Below are 18,758 nucleotides of genomic sequence, written 5' to 3'. Positions count from 1 at the left end.
ACGTTAGCATGACCACTGAATGAATGTAGTCAATTTTATAATGTAGGAAACATAGCAGCAATATGCACACACTTTCACAATTTCTGATATTTAATTGGAGGAAGTTTCTGCTCATTCAGACTGGATGTTTGATGAGCAGTCTGGTAATTTAGCAACAGTGCAGGAGTTGAGAAAGGCAGAGAAAGGTAGAGGTGGGTGCCATCAGCAAACATGTGAAAACTGATGCTGTGCTTGTGGATGATGTTGTCAAGGGATAGCATGTAGTTGAGATATAGGAGGAAGGGCCAAGGATAGATTGTTGGAGGCACCAGAAGTAACAGTGCACGTGTGAGAAAGAAGCTGGCTCCATTTAGATAAATAAGAATGGAACCAGGCGAGACCAGTCCCACCCAGCTGGACAATGTGGAGAAGGGTTGGAAGGGAGAATGTTTATCTTTGTTACAGTCACACAGGATGCCAATTGAGATTGAAGAGCCTCTTTGGTGCTGTGGCAGGGTTAAACCTAATTGGTGGGATTCCGACATGGATTTTTGGAAAGATGGGAACATATTTGGGAGATGACAATTCATCACAGCAGCACGGTAGCACAGTGGTTAGCACTGTTGCTCCACAGTGCCAGGGTCCTAGGTTCGATTCCCGGCTTGGAGTCTGTGTGGTGTCTGCACATTCTCCCCGTGTCTATGTGAATTTCCTCCGGGTGCTCCAGTTTCCTCTCAAGTCCCAAAAGACGTGCTTGTTAGGTAAATTGAACATTCTTAATTCTCCCTCTGCATACCTGAACAGGTGTCGGAATATGGCGAATAGGTGTTTTTCACAGTAATTTAATTGAGTGTTAATGTAAGCCTACTTGTGACAATGAAGATTATATTATATTCAATGATTTAAGGAAAGGAAAGAGAGTTTGGAGACAGTAGTTTGCAATTACGGTGGGTCAAGGGTTGTTTTTTTGTGGAGAGAGGTGATGACAGCAGGTTTCAAGGAGAGAGTGACAATACCTGGAGAGACTGAACCATTGACAATATCAGCTAACATGGAGACCAGAAGAGGAAGTTGGATGGTCAGCAGTTTTTTGGGGATAGGGTTGAAGGGGCAGGAGGTTGGTCTCATGGACAAGATGAGCTTGAGCGCATGAGAGTTAATAGGAAAGAAACAAGAGAAAGATGAGAATGCAGAGCTAAGGGTACAGGGGAACTTTCAAAGAGGTTTGGCCTGCGGCAAGGGAGGGATGTGGCAGAGGCAGCTGTTCAGATGAGGTCTCAATTTTAGTGACAAAGAGATCCATGAACTGCTCACATTTATTTCTGGAGATGAGGGGACAGAGGCAACGGAAGGATTTAAGACTGTGTTCCAGGTGTTCTTGAAATATTGAGCAGTTTAAGCTGAAGAGAGCAGTTTCCAACTGTGCTTTATATGCTCCAGCCAGATCTGGAAATGGAAGGCTGAACCAATTGAATGTCATATCCTTTTCAGCCCCCATGCACTAGAAGTAAAGGAGCTGAGATGAGGGTTGAAAGAGATGAAAAGGTTTTATTGGGGGTTTGGCAAAGGTGGAGATAAAAGTGCAGTTGAACAAACCAGTAGCTGCAAAATTCCTGTGTGAACAGAGGACCAAAGGAGTATTTGGAATTTTGAAAGTGCGTAAGTGAATTGGTGGAATAGTTTTTTCCGGTATTGGATGTTGAAGGAAGTCAGGTTGAGGCATGGCATGGGGGAGGGGCTGGTTATGTGCAGGCGGTGAGTGATACAAGGAAGAAATTGAAGATGGCCATAGCGGTTATTACAATGGGGCCAGCAAGACCATGTGAGATGTCAAGGCCAACGAAGTGACCCTGAATAAGAGTTGAGAGTTTACATGGAGGGAGAAAGTTAGCGAGGATAAGAGCACAGTGAAAAGACATTTGATGTGGGGGCTGAGGGAGGAATGCAGCGAAGATACCCCGGAGAGATATTGTACTCGAGTACAAGATGGGATACTCCAAGGAGGAGGAAGTGCCTGAGTAGCAACAACTTAGGTCAGTGAGAGATTTGGTGATAAGGGTGCAGAAAATGATGGAATATATAGCCAGATAGGAAGGTTTCATTCAGAGAAAAGGTCAATTCAGTCAGGTTTACATTAAGGCTATGATATTGATGCAATATCCCACAACAGGTTTATGGATGGGAAGGCCCTTGTTCACAAGTGAAAAGATATTCTGAAGGGAGATGTGGAGTGGGGCAGAGAGAGTAGAACCACTGGCAAGGCCGCATGGTCAGCAGTAGGAGAATTAAGTTGGACAGAAAGGAGACTGGTGCCCTGTGTGGTGGAGTCGATGAGAGAATGGAATGGGGAAATTGGGGTTGTTGATCATAATGAGGCAGCACCGAGTGCCTCAGTGAACCCTTGAGAGGATGCGGAGAGGCGCAGGGGAGGGGGGAGGGGGGGGGGGGGGGGGGGGGAAAGAGACCCACAGGATTATTTAAGACAGTGTCACGCCTGGGACTGCAGCAAGCGAGCAGGAAGACCAAGGAGTGCTAAAAGGTTGGAGTAAGAAAATAAGAGAACAGAGCACCTGAGAGCAAAGAAGGAAAAGGATGATAATATGGAGAGGGGGTCTTGGTGGAGGGTTGTGGTGGACTTCTTCCAACTAACCACAGGAGGCCCAGGGACAGGTTACCCTAGTTTATTCATCATGTATGGAGGGACTACCCCAGAGAAACATCTGGAGGAGCATCTTCCTCTGACATGTCAAAATGATCAACCCCAACGTAAATGATCAAAACCAGATTGTGACAGGCACTGGTTCAAATCAGATTCCGGGGGTTCAGATTCCCATAGCCGGCTCCCAGCATTTACATTACTAAATCCAGATTAATTCTTTCCGCAGCAAAATCAATTTTGCGTCATCTTAAAACTCTGGCACTGATATAAGGGAGTTGGATTGAGTAAAATATCAAGTGGGAACTGTTCATAATGTTGGTCTCCTGAAATCCAAATGAAAGCAATAACAGACTTATAGACTGGGCATTTCCCAAATATTTCAAAACGCTCTCTCGAGATGTAACCCAAGTTCAGAAGGCTCAAATCAGATTTAGTATTGCTGCGTTATTTTTTTAAAACTTGACATAAGCGGCCAATGGTTGGCATTTCTAGTGTCATTAGTGCACAGATGCTTCAATGCAAGGAAAAATAGATACAAAGCCAGGTATGAGGAAGGTTGGCCAAAATCTGAGAGACTGGGTTTTCAGGAGGCTCTTACAAGGATATGTAATAGATGTAGGAGAGAGATTTAGGGAGGGAATTTCTGAGCACAGAACCTAAGCAGAATGAATACATGGATGCCAGCAGAAGGGTGAAAAGCAGCAATAGTACATAAGAAGCCAGATTGGCAGGAACAAAGAGTTCCAGGAGTGTTATAAAGCTGGAGGAGATAACAGGGTAATAGGGAGGCTTTTTTGTCTTGTCACCACGTTACAAAGTTTACAGCCAGGCCCAAGCCAAATGCAGCGCAGAATGGTTTAGACTTTTGAAACAATGCCAAGACTGTAGTCATTTGAAATTCAACTGCTCCTCGACTAGAGCTTCTCGTTTCTTCCAATTCATAAAGCGGTCAACAATACTGATCGGGTGACATTGCATTTTGGCTAATTAAATTTTTCTGTGGCTGAATATGATAGTGATAAACATGCAGCCATTTATTAAACTGGATTGTCGTCAATGCACTATATTAATTTCAGAAATCAGGTTATAACTGGCATGAGCCCTGAAATTAGATTACAAGATCACTGTAAGAAAAAGAACATCACGATATACCTTGGATGAAAGCAAATTACTGGAATCGGAAAGAAAAATAGAATGCTGGAAAATCCCAGCAGGTCTGACATCAACTGTGGAGAGAGAACAGAGCTAAGGTTGAGGCTGGATGGCTCTTCATTAAAGTTCAAAGCTTTGACGAAGAGTCATCCAGTCTCAAAACGTTAGCTCAATTCTCTCTCCACAGATGCTGCCATACCTGCTGAGATTTACCAGCATTCAATGTTTGTGCACTACTGTATACTTGTTTTGCAAGTACAAAATCTAAACCAACATGACTGATTATTATTTTCACAGTTCATAAAAGTCTATCTTATTAATGGAACTCTTTCTTTTTGTAATAACTCTGTCGAGGCCAGGCTTCATATAAACTCTTGTTTATTCGAACAACAAAAACAACCGCTGCCACGGTGTACAGTGCTTGCATCTCAGCCCAGGGACCATCAGGAACACCAGGGTCTGGGCTGTGGGTTTTAAACTCCTGCTAAATGGTTCCTATTGGGCGAGCCTCCGCCCGCTCAATCGCAAATCATATCAGACAATGGATTAACTGAAAGTTATTATACTTTAGTGGATATCTCCCATCAGAAGATCCCCAGGATTTATATTCCATCTGAAGGTCTGATCTTAACTTGCATGTTATCTGCAAAACCCGCTTATGAGATATTAGGGGTCATCTTAATGCAACCGCTCCAAACAAGCATAATACTAATGAGGACTAGTTCATTTCATTTGAATGTATTTTGTGCCCCTTTGGCTGGTCATGTGATAACCCAAAAGACAGGAAAATCAAAGAGTTGAGGTGAAAATGTGACAATTGGCTGCGAACAGACATTATCTGTTGTATATCTGGTGAGTTAAATTATCAAAACTATAGCTGAATACACCGAATTCTTACTGAAAGCATAAATAATTTCAAATATATATCTTTTTATCTCAAGTATTTATCACCTTGATCGACAATGCTTTACCACTGTCCACCAACTGATGTCAATAGAAAGCCTCCAGTGGCCAAAAGCAGACATCAGAACAAAGCTTCTTCTCCAATGGTGTCATAAACCAGAGGGCTATATGACAGAGATGATTCCCCCCTCCCTCCCCATTTACAAATACATTTCAAACTGCACCAATTGCTGTTGTTCCCCAATCTCTGCAAGGAAAGCATGCATCAGTTTCAAAGCAAGCTTAATTAGGGAAAAGAATTTGAACCACCACTTTGACTGAGCTTCATGATGTGTTGGGTATGCTGGATCTACGAGGCCTGTGTTTACTACTGAATAGCAGTGAGACAGACAGACTTCCAACACTTGAAGAAATACAACTCTATTTTATTGAACTCTTAACTATTAAACATACTTTAACTGTAGGTTGACACTATGCTGAGTTGACTGGAGACCCGAGGCTAACCTGACCAGACTATCTTACTACCACATGGTGGATGTTCTAGTTGTTGCTCACAGGCTCTGGCTGTCTCAGGGGCTGCATCCCAAGAGAGCGGGAAAACTAGTGCCCTCTGGCTTTATAGTGGCCGTGTCCTGTCTGGTGATTGGCTGCTGTGTTCTGTGTGTTCATTGGTCAATCAATGTCTCTCTGTGCACCATCTTATACTTGTGTGTATATTATGACACTTCATTCAAGAGTTCTGCAACTATTTACATAGCAAGTTTCAACCTGGCTCAACTGGCTTACAAAAGTGAGAATACACTGTGAGGTAGAGACTGACAGTGCTCCATTCCAAATTTAAAGCACAAGTAGCCAAACTAGGAAAGTTTAGGTGTGGTCTGTTTTCCTGATCAGACTCTTAATGGGAGACTTATTTCAAGGGTAGGAATATTTTTTGTTCAAAGTACTCCCTTTGCATAGAATATAATTAACTTAATTTAAATAATTTACATTGAAAGAACTATCATGTCTGAGTGATACCAATGAAACAAGGGTCACCAGTTCAAATAAGCATGAGAATCAAGGGTTTGGAGACCCCCAAGAAACCAGTCTATTGACCAGTACAGGCAAGTAATCAGACATAATCATAATTAGAGTCTTTGCTATTTATAGGAGAGTTGTTCCAGGACATCCTCTGTAACTGACATTGTCACAGAGGCCTTCAGTGAAGGGTCTCCATGCCAGCAACAGAATTGGTTAAAAAATAAAGGCAAGTCCCTTGTTATTATTTTCTTCTTCTATAAAAGGAATGCTGTAAACAATGAGTACCCAACTTAGCCTTTCCTTGCCCTTGAAGTAGTTATGGTCTGTAAGCACATGTAGCTATAGTAGTACTCTGTATGTTCCCACTTTTATCTACAATTCTGGAGGTTGAGCTCCTGATATTTGTTACTGACGGGATAGATCAAGGAGCTTGACATTTCCCCAAAGGAGGAATATATCAGAGAGCAAAGCACTGTGCACATATTTTAGCAGCTGAATCAACAGCAACGTTAGTAGCAAGTTGAGAACAGATCACTAGCCCACGGTCTCTGGTGCATGATAATGACCAAGACAAAATAAAAGAGGGAGAGAAACACATCTAGTATGAAATCAAAACAATCTGCTTTACTGCAGTGTTAACAGTCTATGGTGCAAAGTACAATTCTATAATACCTTGCAATTTCTGCACTGTGCGTAGTCCAGTTTTCATAGGGATCTTCATCGTCATCCACATTTTGTCTCGTTCTTCCTGAACTGGACGTCTGGGATCTACTGCTGTGTGTGGCTGTTGAAGCATGTAAGCGGTTGTGTTTAGGAGAGGTGTGATTTGAATTATACTCCTCCTCTGAAGTAGAAGTGTAATCTGAAGTTTGCTGTCTCCATCTTGAGTCTTGTAAAAGAATTAGTGTCAAACAAAAGAGAAAGGCAACACAGGAATAACAATGAAAGATAGAACAACCCAAGGTTTAAGACAAAGTATGTGATTCCTACAAAGGGAGATTGCTTAGAGCCTTGGAACAGAGGTCACTGCACACGGTTCTGGAGCTGACTCTGACCTCCTATAAAATAAGAAGTGTTTGTGCTTATTTCTGACTATTATGTTCCCATTCAGGAACATGTGATATGCCTTGACTTGTGAAAGGAGCCTGAAACCCTGACCTTAGAAACAGTATTCTGCTGCAACAGGAAAAAGATGGATCTGGCTATTTTTTCTTACATGATGAAAAGTAACACAGGTTACTAAATGGTAGTCATATCCTAAAATAATCAAAAAAGCTAATGGAACATTATCCTTGATAACTTAGAGGTCAGAATAGAATAGTGAAGTGATTTTTAATACATCTATCCAAAGTTTTGACTAGACCACATCCAGGGTACCTGTTACAGTTATGGACATTGCCCCTTAGAATCTCTCTTTTTGCATTCTCTTTAAAATTACATGAAAAACATGCATAAAATTTTACTCCCAATGTGTTAAAAAAATAATTTGAACCAACTGATATTCACTAGTCATGGAGTGGGCCAGCAACATTACTTTATACAGTAGCACACAGGGCTACATTTCATAGAATTTATAGTGCAGACGGATGCCATTTGGCCCATCGAGTCTGCACCAGCTCTTGGAAAGAGCCCCCTACTTAAGCCCACACCTCCACCCTATCCCCATAATCCAGTAACCCCACATAACCTTTTATATAATTGCACACAGGACCTACATTTCAAAGATTTCATAGAATTTACATTGCAGAAGGAGGCCATTTGGCCCATCAAGTCTGCACCAGCCCTTGGAAAGAGCCCCCTATTTAAGGCCACACCTCCAACCTATCCAATAACCCCACCTAACCTTTTTTGGACACTAAGGGCAATTTAGCATGGCCAATCCACCTAACCCGCACATCTTTGGACTGTGGGAGGAAACTGGAGCACCCGGAGGAAACCCATGCAGCCACAGGGAGAACGTGCAGACTCTGCACAGACAGCGACCCAAGCCAGGAATCGAACATGGGACCCTGGAGTTGTGAAGCAACAGTGCTAACCACTGTTCTACTGTGCTTTCTCCTGCAACTGCGCCTTGACCAATGAAGCACCTGGCTAGCATTTTAAGCCAGCCAAGTAGAGCTGCATTTAAGACAGATTTAACAAAGTGGTTTCGCTTCAGAAGCATAAGATCAATCTCCGTTTTGTAGGAATTTGGTATAAAACAGCCAGAGGAGGTAAAACACTGGTGTAAGAAAAAGCAAAACATAACTTTCATCATGCTTATTTAACAACCCACAGTGAGATTTATTAGGAAGAGAATCCCCTGAACTCACCACCAAAATAAGTGTTAATGGTTAACATAGGCATGGTCACAATTAATCTGATTTTTGTTAGTATTCCAGGTATAATAAATTTTGTTATATTGTATCATAGTCAGATTAGAAGTGAAATAAAAAGCTAACTCTTTAACAAGACAATTGCTAACAATGACCTTTTCCAACTATTTTAAGGCTACTGCAAACCAATTACTGGGCACATTTATGAAGTTTTCATGCTACTCTATCAATTACAAGACTTCAAAAATTGCAAAATTATTACAGAATTGAAAATATGTTCATTTTTCCTTCCATTTGATGCATCTTGTATAGTTGAGACCTTTATTAAGACGACCTTTCCAAAAGTCTCTTGGAACTGTACTCTTGAATTGACCACAGGATTTAGTCACCTTTCAGCCATCTGTTATTTAAGAACATTCCTCTTAAAGAACAGTAACTTGTTACCTGACCCACTACCACTCACGGAGACACTCGAGGGTTTTTCAAAAAAGTTGCATTAAGATTTAGTGTAACATTCATCAAAATAGAATAAGTAATACTCTATGACTTGCACTGGTTTCATGCTGGACAATTTATCCCAAAAAGCAAACCTCATTTTTTAAACGATGTTTAACTTAGTTGATTTGGTTCACAATTTCAACAATTTTTATGCTTGATCCTGAAACAAGACAGGTCAACATATCTTTGCATATCTTTACTGCAACCGATAAGTAGTCAGGAACAATGGCTGCCAAAGATAAGTAAAGACACTTTGGATAGGATTCTCTCTCCACAGGCAGGTTGCCTGCAATTTCCTCCTCATTGGGAATAACCAGAAGGAAACTCTATTGTAGGGTTGCTCAGGCTTCTGGAGGGAAGTGGCAGGAGCCGCCATCTCTACCAGTCCAAGATCTGACAAATAATACAGGAAGAGGCATCTCTCAAGGAGAGTTACGGCAAGACAAGGTGTCAATTCACAATTTCAACCAGCATTCAGGCACCATTGTTCTGACACCACACTTGCTGAGAACTTCCCAAGATTGGAGTAGAAATATGTAATTTGCAAAGCTATCAACCAGTAGTGAACCCGTACCCAACAGTAGTGCATTCCAAGGAATGGTTAGACGTGTCACTGCTTTTCTGGAAAATAGCATTAAGCTTGCTTCATTAAGATGCCCTCTGAAGTTGAGGTGTTGGCCTTTGCCTCCCTAATAGCCCAGAGGTGGATCTCATTAGGGTGCCAGGATCTGGAGCTGCCCAAAGCAGCAGGGTGGGCGAATGACTTGGCGGAATTCTTACATTTGGAAAAGGTATAATTTGCCATTAGGAGATCAGAGGAGGGGTTCTTCTTGAGGTGACGTGGTAGACGTCAGGGGGTGAGAGTGGGGGGGGGGTTTGAGTGTTGTGTTTGGGGTTATCGTTGTTTTATATAAGTATAAAGTGGGGGACATGGGGTGTTAAAGGGGACGGAGTTTTTTAAAAATATTATGGCAAGTATTTAAAGATGAATGTTTCCTGTGTTTAGTATATAAATTGAAAATGTTTTGAATACAAATATTCATGAAAAGAAGATGCCCTCTGAAGCACACACAAAACCTTCAGATATCAACCAAATAACTAGTGCTACTTCAGGAGGAAGACTACTGAAAGCTAATTCTCAGACAAGAATCACGTCTGACCTCTAACCATCATAGTTACCCACAACTAAACGTCATCTGAGCTGTAAAACATCCCATAGACATATTGGATTAAGAGCTCAAGCAGGCAAGTTAACTGACAACGGGCAACTAAGAGTAGTTATAGAGTGGGTATTGTTATGGAAAGCAAATATGGCTTGATCACATGGAGTTACAAGTTAATTCTGTATACGCTTGCGAGTTGGCCGATGGATGGGAATAATTTTTTTTGTTTTAAAGTATTTTTTATTCTCCTCCTTTTTCACATTTTCTCCCAAATTTGCACCCAGCAACAATAAACAATAATCAGCAACAAATATGTCAATCCCCATATCAATAACAACAATCCCATCCTCCCACCAAACCCCAAACATTAGCCCACATGTTCACACAAATGACAAAAAGGAATTAGGGATCACCCATAGTCACCATTAACACACACAGTTCCCCTCCCCCCCAACCCTCCCACCCACACACCCCAAATAATGTTCGATGTTATCCAATTCTTGAAAGTGCATAATGAATAATGTCCATGAATTGTAGAACCCCTCCATCCTTCCCCTCAGTTCAAACTTAACCTTGTCAAGAGTCAAGAGTTCCAACTGGTCCCCTCGCCACCCCAGGGCACAGGGTGAAGAGGTTGCTCTCCAACCTATCAGGATCCGCCTTCGGGCGATCAACGAGGCGAAGGCTACAACATCTGCCTCCGCACCCGTTTCCAACCCTGGCTGGTCCGACACCCCGAATATGGCCTCCCGGGGGCCCGGGTCCAGTTTCACGTGCACTACTTTAGAAATTACCCTAAAAACCTCCTTCCAGTAACCCTCTAGCTTTGGACAGGACCAAAACATATGAACTTGATTAGCAGCCACACCCCCCCCCCCCCCCCCCCCCCCCCCCCCCCCCCCCCCCCCCCCCCCCCCCCGCAACGTTCACACACATCGTCTACTCCTTCAAAGAATCTTGCCCTCGTGAGGTGTGCTCTGTATACCACTTTCAGCTGTATCAGCCCCAACCTCACGCACGAGGTGGAGGCATTCACTCTCCGGAGCACCTCACACCAGAACCCCTCTTCCATATCCTCTCCCAACTCTTCCTCCCACTTTGCTTTGATCCCTTCCTGTGGTGCCTGCTCCTCTTCCAAAATAGCTCCGTAAACCGCTGACACTATCCCATTCTCCAGTCCCCCTGTCGTCAGCACCTCCTCCAGCAATGTGGAGGCCGGCTCCACCGGGAAGCTCTGTATCTCCTTTCTGGCAAAATCTCGAACCTGCATGTATCTGAACATTTCCCCCTGCTCCAGCCCATACTTTGCTTCCAGCTCCTTCAATCCGGCAAACCGACCCCCAAGAAACAAATCTTTTAGTGTCTTAATCCCCTTCTCCTCCCATTTTAGAAAATTTTCATCCCACCTCCCTGGCTCTATTCGGTGGTTCCCCCGAACCGGCATTTCCCTTGACCCTGCCCCAACCCAAACTGCTGGCGAAATTGCCTCCAAATTCTCAATGAAGCTTTTATTACCGGACTCCCTGAGTATTTCCCAATGAAGGGGAATAATGGATTGCTGTTTTATGCAGAAAGTTGACAGGAGTCTTTGATAGCGAGGGTCTCTGTGAGGGTATTTAGAAAGAACAGACATGCGCCAAGTGCCTTTTGCTTGATTCATTCATTGAAAGCACAGTTAAATTGGGTGCTCTGTTCTTTGATCCCCGGAGGTCTTCTATACCACACACACCCCAGATATTTGGCAGTACGCAGGAAGCTCCAAAGGTGCTGTAGACCCGCACTGGGCGACATTGCAAGGCTCCACCAGAGAAATTGTCCATAAAATTTTCATGGAGGGCTTTTAAGGTTCACATGTGTCTGCTGATTGATCTGGTGATCGTGGGTGGGGAGGATGGCCAGGGCAAGATAAATCACTGAAGTAGATTAAAAGGATTTTTAGAAAGGAGTGGAATTGTTTTAGTGATGTTGATAGTGGGATAAATATTCAGAGAATATCGCTGCTCTTTGAAATGGTGCATTGGGATCTTTACTGCCAGAGGAAGCAGAAATGACCTGGGTTTAACATTTAATCTAAAAGACAGCACCTCCAGCTCTGTAGCACTCGGGCAGTACTAAACTGGACTGTCAGCTTAGACTCTGTGCTCAGAACTCTGAGGTGGAACCTGAACTCTCAATTTTCTGATTTAGAGGGGAGTGCACTATCTGTTGGCTATTTATAGGTGTCGGTTGTTTGTCTCTGATTTGGTGATAAGGGCCACTAGGGCAAATTGGGCGAGTATGAGGTTGAAATTACAGTCAGGCAGGGAGGCTTTAGCAGGGCAAAGGTTATCTCCACGCATTGATATAATCAGCCATAATTACATTGTGGAAAGCAGTGGCTTTGTTCATGAACGTGTGGTGAAAAATGCGGAGAGGGGCAACGGTTGTTAATTGCTGGCACAGCCAAGGGAACGGTGTTAAGTGTGAGTCAGCACAACTGGAAGGAGATTACCTTGGAAGGGTTAAGTGTCAATGAGAGAGGAGAGTGGAGTCACTACCAATGGATATTGACGGTACACTAAGGAAAACATTTTTTTTTTCAAGCTTGCGTATTAAATGTTCTGAACTTAAATTTTCATTATCAAGCTTCTTCAACAATTAAAATATTTCTTTTGTGTGCTCGCTTTTGAAATAGTTTGCCATAATACTGATGTACTAGATGTTCTTTTGATGTATACTCACTAGAAGATGATCTTGCAGCACTAGTACGGACTCGTGATGTCTGCTTCACCGAACCTCCAGTACTTCTTCTAGATGTAGCTTTCGCATCAGTACTAGATGACTTTCGACTGGTAGTACTTGCATCAATACTTCTAACACTAAAACTGCTTCTTATCACTGAGGTTTCTGTGTCACTGTTCACAGTGAGTGACCCTGCTCGTTTCCGTGGCAAGGCTAGCAGGTCAAGTCGTGATAACTTCTTATCTGTTGGCTGCTTCGAAGACGTTGAACTTGTTGTGGAGAGTTCTGAAGCCAAAGAAGCCTTGTCCACATCAGCGCTTTCATTATCTGATGCATCTCCAAGGCGAGCTCGGCGCAGCAGAGATGCTCTGGTTGGCCTAGGTGTTGAAAGGCTGTTTGAACGGGTCAGTGTTGTTTGTACAGAAGATTTTGCTGCCTTGCTCGAATCCTCTTTTGCACGCGTAGAGCCAGAAAACTGTTTACGTAACAGAGATTTACTGGTCTGAGAGTGCTCCTGATCAGAGGAGCCGACATCAGTGATGGGCAAATATGGAAGGCTGGAGGATCTCTCATCATCTGTAAAGTCTGTGGAGCCACGAGAACCTGTACTGCGTTTCAGCTGAAAGCGCTTGTTGTAATCTGGTTTGCTGGTCGTATCTGAAAGCTGGGCTCTGCGCTTCTCTGTCAGCCTTTCCCGAGCATTGGCTGTCTGTGGATGGTCTTGAACCGATGGAGTTACTTTCCCTTTGTGTGCACCGTTAATGCTCCTCTGTCTCTGTGCAGAACTTGTGGCATTTTTACTTTTCAAGCTGACAGAACTTGTTGTGTCATTATCTGATTCTCCAGAGAAGGAATCTCCTTGGGTGTAGGAATTACTTTCTTGTTGACCAAAATGATAATCTTGAGATTGGAGTTTGGCTGCTAAAGCTACCATTGCAGCTTCAGTATCTTTCAGAATGAGGTGTGTATCTTCAGTGCAATCCCTACTGTAGGAACCTCTTGCATGATCTTTAAAAGGTGGCTGGCTTGAAATATTAGGAACCTTATTGCTTGCATTGTCGATACTTGGTCTGTCTTTAGTAAAACTTTCTCGCCTGATAACAGGTGTACGAGAATCTTTTGCAAGAGTCTTCTTTCTTTCTTGTGAGGGACTCCGATTAGCTACCTGACTCATTTTACTAATGGAGTAGATTGCATCTGTACTTCCTGTAACAGATTGGACCGTATCTGGGACAGGTGGCCATCTTGTGGAGGACATAACATTTGCAGATTTTGAGTCAAACTCTTGTTCTTTTGGCTTTCTCTCAAAGTTTACCGGGATCACTTTAGTTAGCAAAGTTTGTTTTGAAGGGATTTCCAACTCTTTTCTTTCTTTTGTAGCGTTATAGGGAGTAGATTTCAGATCATATTCTGGGGAGCATATAACGCTACTCCGAACTAGCTTCTCCTTGGTAGTATTTTGTGCACTTGTATCTGTTGCCCATTGCCGAGTCTCAGATCCGTCATGATCATTCCACGTCTGCTCTTGATGTAATCTTCGGGTGGCCTTTGAAATTCTACATTTTTTACCCTTCCCTTTTACAACATGTGGTGAATCATCAGACTTATCACTCAAACTGTCAGGCTCCAAGTTTCTGTCTTCACGTATATACAATTTTTCATGGTTCTGTGGATGAGGATGCAACTCTAATTCTAACTTCATTTTTGATTCGGTGCTGGGGAAAGAACGCTGAAGAAAATCTTTTGATTTTGGACCATCAAGCTTTTCACTTGCTGGCAATTGTGGAAGGGTGCGACGTTTTCGCGATGATTGGCTTGTCGTTGATGCTGCATCTGAATCTAGAGTTTCTATGCTCTTAACATAATTTCCAATATCAATCATAGCTCCGGCTTTTAAAGAAACAAAAAAGTAAAAATGGTGAACTGTCATAAGAACAAAGCAATCCTTTACATTATAATTATATCAAAGGCACCACTGAATTTCATACTCACTCCCTTGTTGAAGGTCATGCAATCCACCAACTGGCCCAGCACCATTATAGCCATCAGCAAGACTTGCCCATCTAGAGACCCATTTTTGTGTTCCATGAGATATAGGACCCACTGGACGAATCTGGATGTTTTCACCAGGGAAGAGGTTAAAAAAAAACATACAAAGTTTTGTACAAATACATTAAGTGTAACAAAAAGACTTTTCATCCATGTTGGACTCTGAATTTATTGATCTGCAGTAACTAGCAAGTATCACCAAATTTCATGGTGATCTTGCTTTTGGCAAGATTTGAGAATCGTCTTGATTTTTAGCATATGTTAATGCAAAAAAAAAAACCAAAATGCAAAACAAGCAGAAATCAGATTGTCAATTGCAACTCCTGGAAAGCATGAAACTTGAGTATCGCTGAAAAAAGCTTTTTGCCTTGAATTCATCAGGACAATTGCAAGAACACGAATGACAAGGCAAACAACAACTTCACACTATAAGAGAGCATGATTGGCTGTTAAGTGGACTCAAATTGGTAGAAGCATTGCTATGGAGAATTCACCAGTTAATGGTGACTGATAGTTCACTGACAAGCATTGTTGGAAAATTTAAACAAGGCAGTTGACTCTGACTGTTCAAGCATTCCCCCAAGGAACGAACCAGCGAATGACCATCGCTTATTTTATTTAGCTGAAACAGTTGCAATAGGTGTACATGTTCTTTCTATATGTAAAAACTAGGCATGTGTATTATTACATGTAGCTTGCAGTACATGCAAATGTACCACACTGCCAGCCCAACTGGACATCTTAGATTGGCTGTCAGCATAATATTTAGTATACGGAGGATTACTTAGCAAATGCTGTCCAATGCATAATAGCATCTAATGTTGGACACTTAGTGTTCTGTGTTTTGAGTTTTGTAAGAGTAAACTAGTTGGGTACAGTCTGTACTTTGCCCATTGCAAAAAGCAGAAGGGACATGCTCTTTGATACAATCCGCCAGTCTTTGGGACTTACAACCTTTATATCTACGGCCTATTCATACACCACATTGCTCATTTGTGTGATAGGTACGTTTTGGCTTGACGGCAGCATCCTGTTCGTGGAGAATACCACTCCTGCTGCTACTGCATAGTAGCAGCGTGAAAAAACTAGCTTCACCCATTGCTCAAATTTTTGAGATACCTCGTCCTTTCAGGGTAATGAAGTAGACTGGGCACTTTAAGGGACAAAAGTGATGGGCTTAGGCCTGTTCAAGAGTCTGGGAGATACACAGTGCTAACTCATCTGATCAGGGTAGCCCGCAGGATGCCTTTGATGCATCTTATTTCAGCATCAAACTTGCATGGTGAGAAAATAGTTTGGGTCTAATTTACAAGGTTGCCGATAAGGTCAACCTTATAGCTTGTTGAATTTTAAGAATCCAAACATGTGCATTGATCAGCGACGGTAGGTTTGTGTTAGACCTTGGTAGAGAACCCCCGCCCGATTTCTCTACCAGTACATCAAGTAGAGGAATTTGCTTGACTGTTCCATTTCAAAGGTGAACCCAAGCGCAGGATGGAGCCCATTAAGACATGCCAGGAAATTATTACATGGTGCCAGTGATTTAAATATGGCAACTGTATTACCCACATATCGGAAATATGCACGGCAAAGGAGGTGCGGAAGAACATATAAACACACTGCATCTGGTTCATCTAAAGGAACAGTGATGACCATTCGCGGGTTCATTCCTCAAGGCAACACCTTGACCGGAGTCAAGTTGTCTGGTTTAAATTTTCAAACAATGCTTGCCAGTTATTAACTGGTGCATTCTCCATGGCAACACCTGAACCCATCAAAAGTCCACTTGCCAACCAATCAGAACTCTTTTCATAACAGGATAAAGGTCATATCTCCCCTGACATTGGTATTCTTGTGATTAAGTGCAAGACGAAAAGCTTCAAAAAATGTATTTTTTCAGCAATACCCAAATTCTGTACGATCAAACACATGTTTGAAAGTATGAAACCATACTCCTGCTGACAGTCCTCTGTGTATGATAATTAAAATTTAAAGCTGCAGATAATTAATGCACAAATTTTTAATACAATTTGAAAGCCTTTTAATATATAATATCAATGATTTAGATGCCAGAAAGAAACATTAAAACATTAAAGAAATACAAGAAATACAATGTAAGTGAAGGATCTCTTTAAATTGCATGCATAAAATATCAAAATTGACATAAAACTGCCAAAATATGCCTTTGGATCCTGTTGCACTTTAAATTTAAAGCCTAACTTTACAGCTTTTCGGAACTGACTGGCAATAACGAGAGAGGCGCACGAGAAATTGGCATGGCCTACACTTTTCCATATTACTGACAACAGGAGGCTTTGCTGGAGGTTAACTGGCATGAACAAGAAGCATTAGGAATGAGCACAGAAAATGACCAAACATCCCAGGCAAATGAGAGTCAATGAGTAGCTGTCAGCGCAAATGGAGAGTTTGTTTTCTGAAACAAAGGGGAGCAAGTAGTAGCGTTCAGTGCTTTGGAGGCAGCATGATGCAGCCGGAGAGTGGGCAGATCACAACTTTAAGTAATGGCACTAGTTAGGGAAAGAGGGGAATGTGACAAGAACAAATGGCATTCCACTAAAGGCATGAAAACATGAGGTGAGTGACTACTTAGTTTAGTGCCAGCTACCTTGTGGATGCAAAAAGATCTGAAGCTGGGTGTACTAAAAGACAAGTGCAACATAAAAAAATGTAGGAAATTAAACTTCACCACATGATAAAGATAGAGGGAAAGATTGAAATTGAATGAGCGTAGGGAAGATGGGGCGTGCAACTTTGTAACAGGGAGGGGGCGTGTGGCCTCATGACGGGGGTGCAAGTACTGAAAGGGGAGTGCGGGGCCAGTGACAGATGGAAAAGAAATACATTTTGTTTTACAGTAATTTAATTACATTAGAAGCATATTCACTGCTGTGAACCAGTACTTGCAGGCAAGGAGATGGGTTGAAGTGTTACTTTAATGCAAGAAGCATCAGGAATAAGGTGGGTGAACTTAAGGCATGGATCTGTACTTGGGACTACGATGTGGTGGCCATCACAAAAACTTGGATAGAAGAGGGGCAGAAATGGTTGTTGGAGGTCCCTGGTTATAGATGTTTCAACAAGATTAGGGAGGATGGTAAAAGAGGTGGGGGGGGGGGGGGGTGGCATTGTTAATTAGAGATAGTATAACAGCTGCAGAAAGGCAGTTCGAGGGGGATCTGCCTACTGAGGTAATATGGGTTGAAGTTAGAAATAGGAAAGGAGCAGTCACCTTGTTGTGAGTTTTCTATAGGCCCCCCAATAGCAGCAGAGATGTGGAGGAACAGATTGGGAAACAGATTTTGGAAAGGTGCAGAAGTCACAGGATAGTAGTCATGGGCGACTTCAACTTCCCAAACATTGAGTGGAAACTCTTTAGATCAAATAGTTTGGATGGGGTAGTGTTTGTGCAGTGTGTCCAGGAAGCTTTTCTAACACAGTATGTAGATTGTCCGACCAGAGGGGAGGCCATATTGGATTTAGTACTTGGTAATGAACCAGGGCAGGTGATAGATTTGTTAGTGGGGGAGCATTTTGGAGGTAGTGACCACAATTCTGTGACTTTCACTTTAGTAATGGAGAGGGATAGGTGCGAGCAACAGGGCAAGGTTTATAATTGGGGGAAGGGTAAATACAATGCTGTCAGACAAGACTTGAAGTGCAGAAGTTGGGAACATAGGCTGTCAGGGAAGGACACAAGTGAAATGTGGAACTTGTTCAAGGAACAGGTACTGCGTGTCTTTGATATGTATGTCCCTGTCAGGCAGGGAAGAGATGGTCGAGTGAGGGAACCATGGTTGACAAGAGAGGTTGAATGTCTTGTTAAGAGGAAGAAGGAGACTTATATAAGGCTGAAGAAACAAGGTTCAGACAGGGCGCTGGAGGGATACAAGATAGCCAGGAGGGAACTGAAGAAAGGGATTAGGAGAGCTAAGAGAGGGAATGAAAAATCTTTGGCGGGTAGGATCAAGGAAAACCCCAAGGCCTTTTACACATATGTGAGAAATATGAGAATGACTAGAGCGAGGGTAGGTCCGATTAAGGACAGTAGCGGGAGATTGTGTATTGAGTCTGAAGAGATAGGAGAGGTCTTGAACAAGTATTTTTCTTCAGTATTTACAAACGAGAGGGGCCGTATTGTTGGAGAGGACAGCGTGAAGCAGACTGATAAGCTTGAGGAGATACTTATCAGGAAGGAAGATGTGTTGCGCGTTTTGAAAAACTTGAGGATAGACAAGTCCCCCGGGCCTGACGGGATATATCCAAGGATTCTATGGG

At 42.6% G+C, this 18,758-nt stretch overlaps 1 protein-coding gene across 6 annotated transcripts in view; it reads right to left on the bottom strand.

The window, feature by feature from the left end:
- LOC119953650 (centrosomal protein of 170 kDa protein B-like) overlaps nucleotides 1-18,758 on the bottom strand; it is a 94,891-nt gene that overhangs the window by 15,863 nt on the left and 60,270 nt on the right. For 5 of the 6 annotated variants that reach the window (XM_038778146.1, XM_038778127.1, XM_038778164.1 and 2 more), the window contains exons 11-13: nucleotides 14,406-14,526; nucleotides 12,414-14,303; nucleotides 6,389-6,605 (exon numbers count right to left, since the gene is read on the bottom strand). In XM_038778146.1, the coding sequence (XP_038634074.1) occupies nucleotides 6,389-6,605; nucleotides 12,414-14,303; nucleotides 14,406-14,526 (2,228 nt within the window). The remainder of the gene's footprint in view (nucleotides 1-6,388; nucleotides 6,606-12,413; nucleotides 14,304-14,405; nucleotides 14,527-18,758) is intronic. The other variant, XM_038778155.1, reaches the window with a different exon arrangement.

The sequence above is a fragment of the Scyliorhinus canicula genome, chromosome 2, assembly GCF_902713615.1.
Source record: "Scyliorhinus canicula chromosome 2, sScyCan1.1, whole genome shotgun sequence".
Lineage (NCBI taxonomy): Eukaryota > Metazoa > Chordata > Chondrichthyes > Carcharhiniformes > Scyliorhinidae > Scyliorhinus > Scyliorhinus canicula.
Note: the sequence above shows the minus strand (reverse complement) of the source record. Positions and strands in the feature narration are given on the sequence as shown.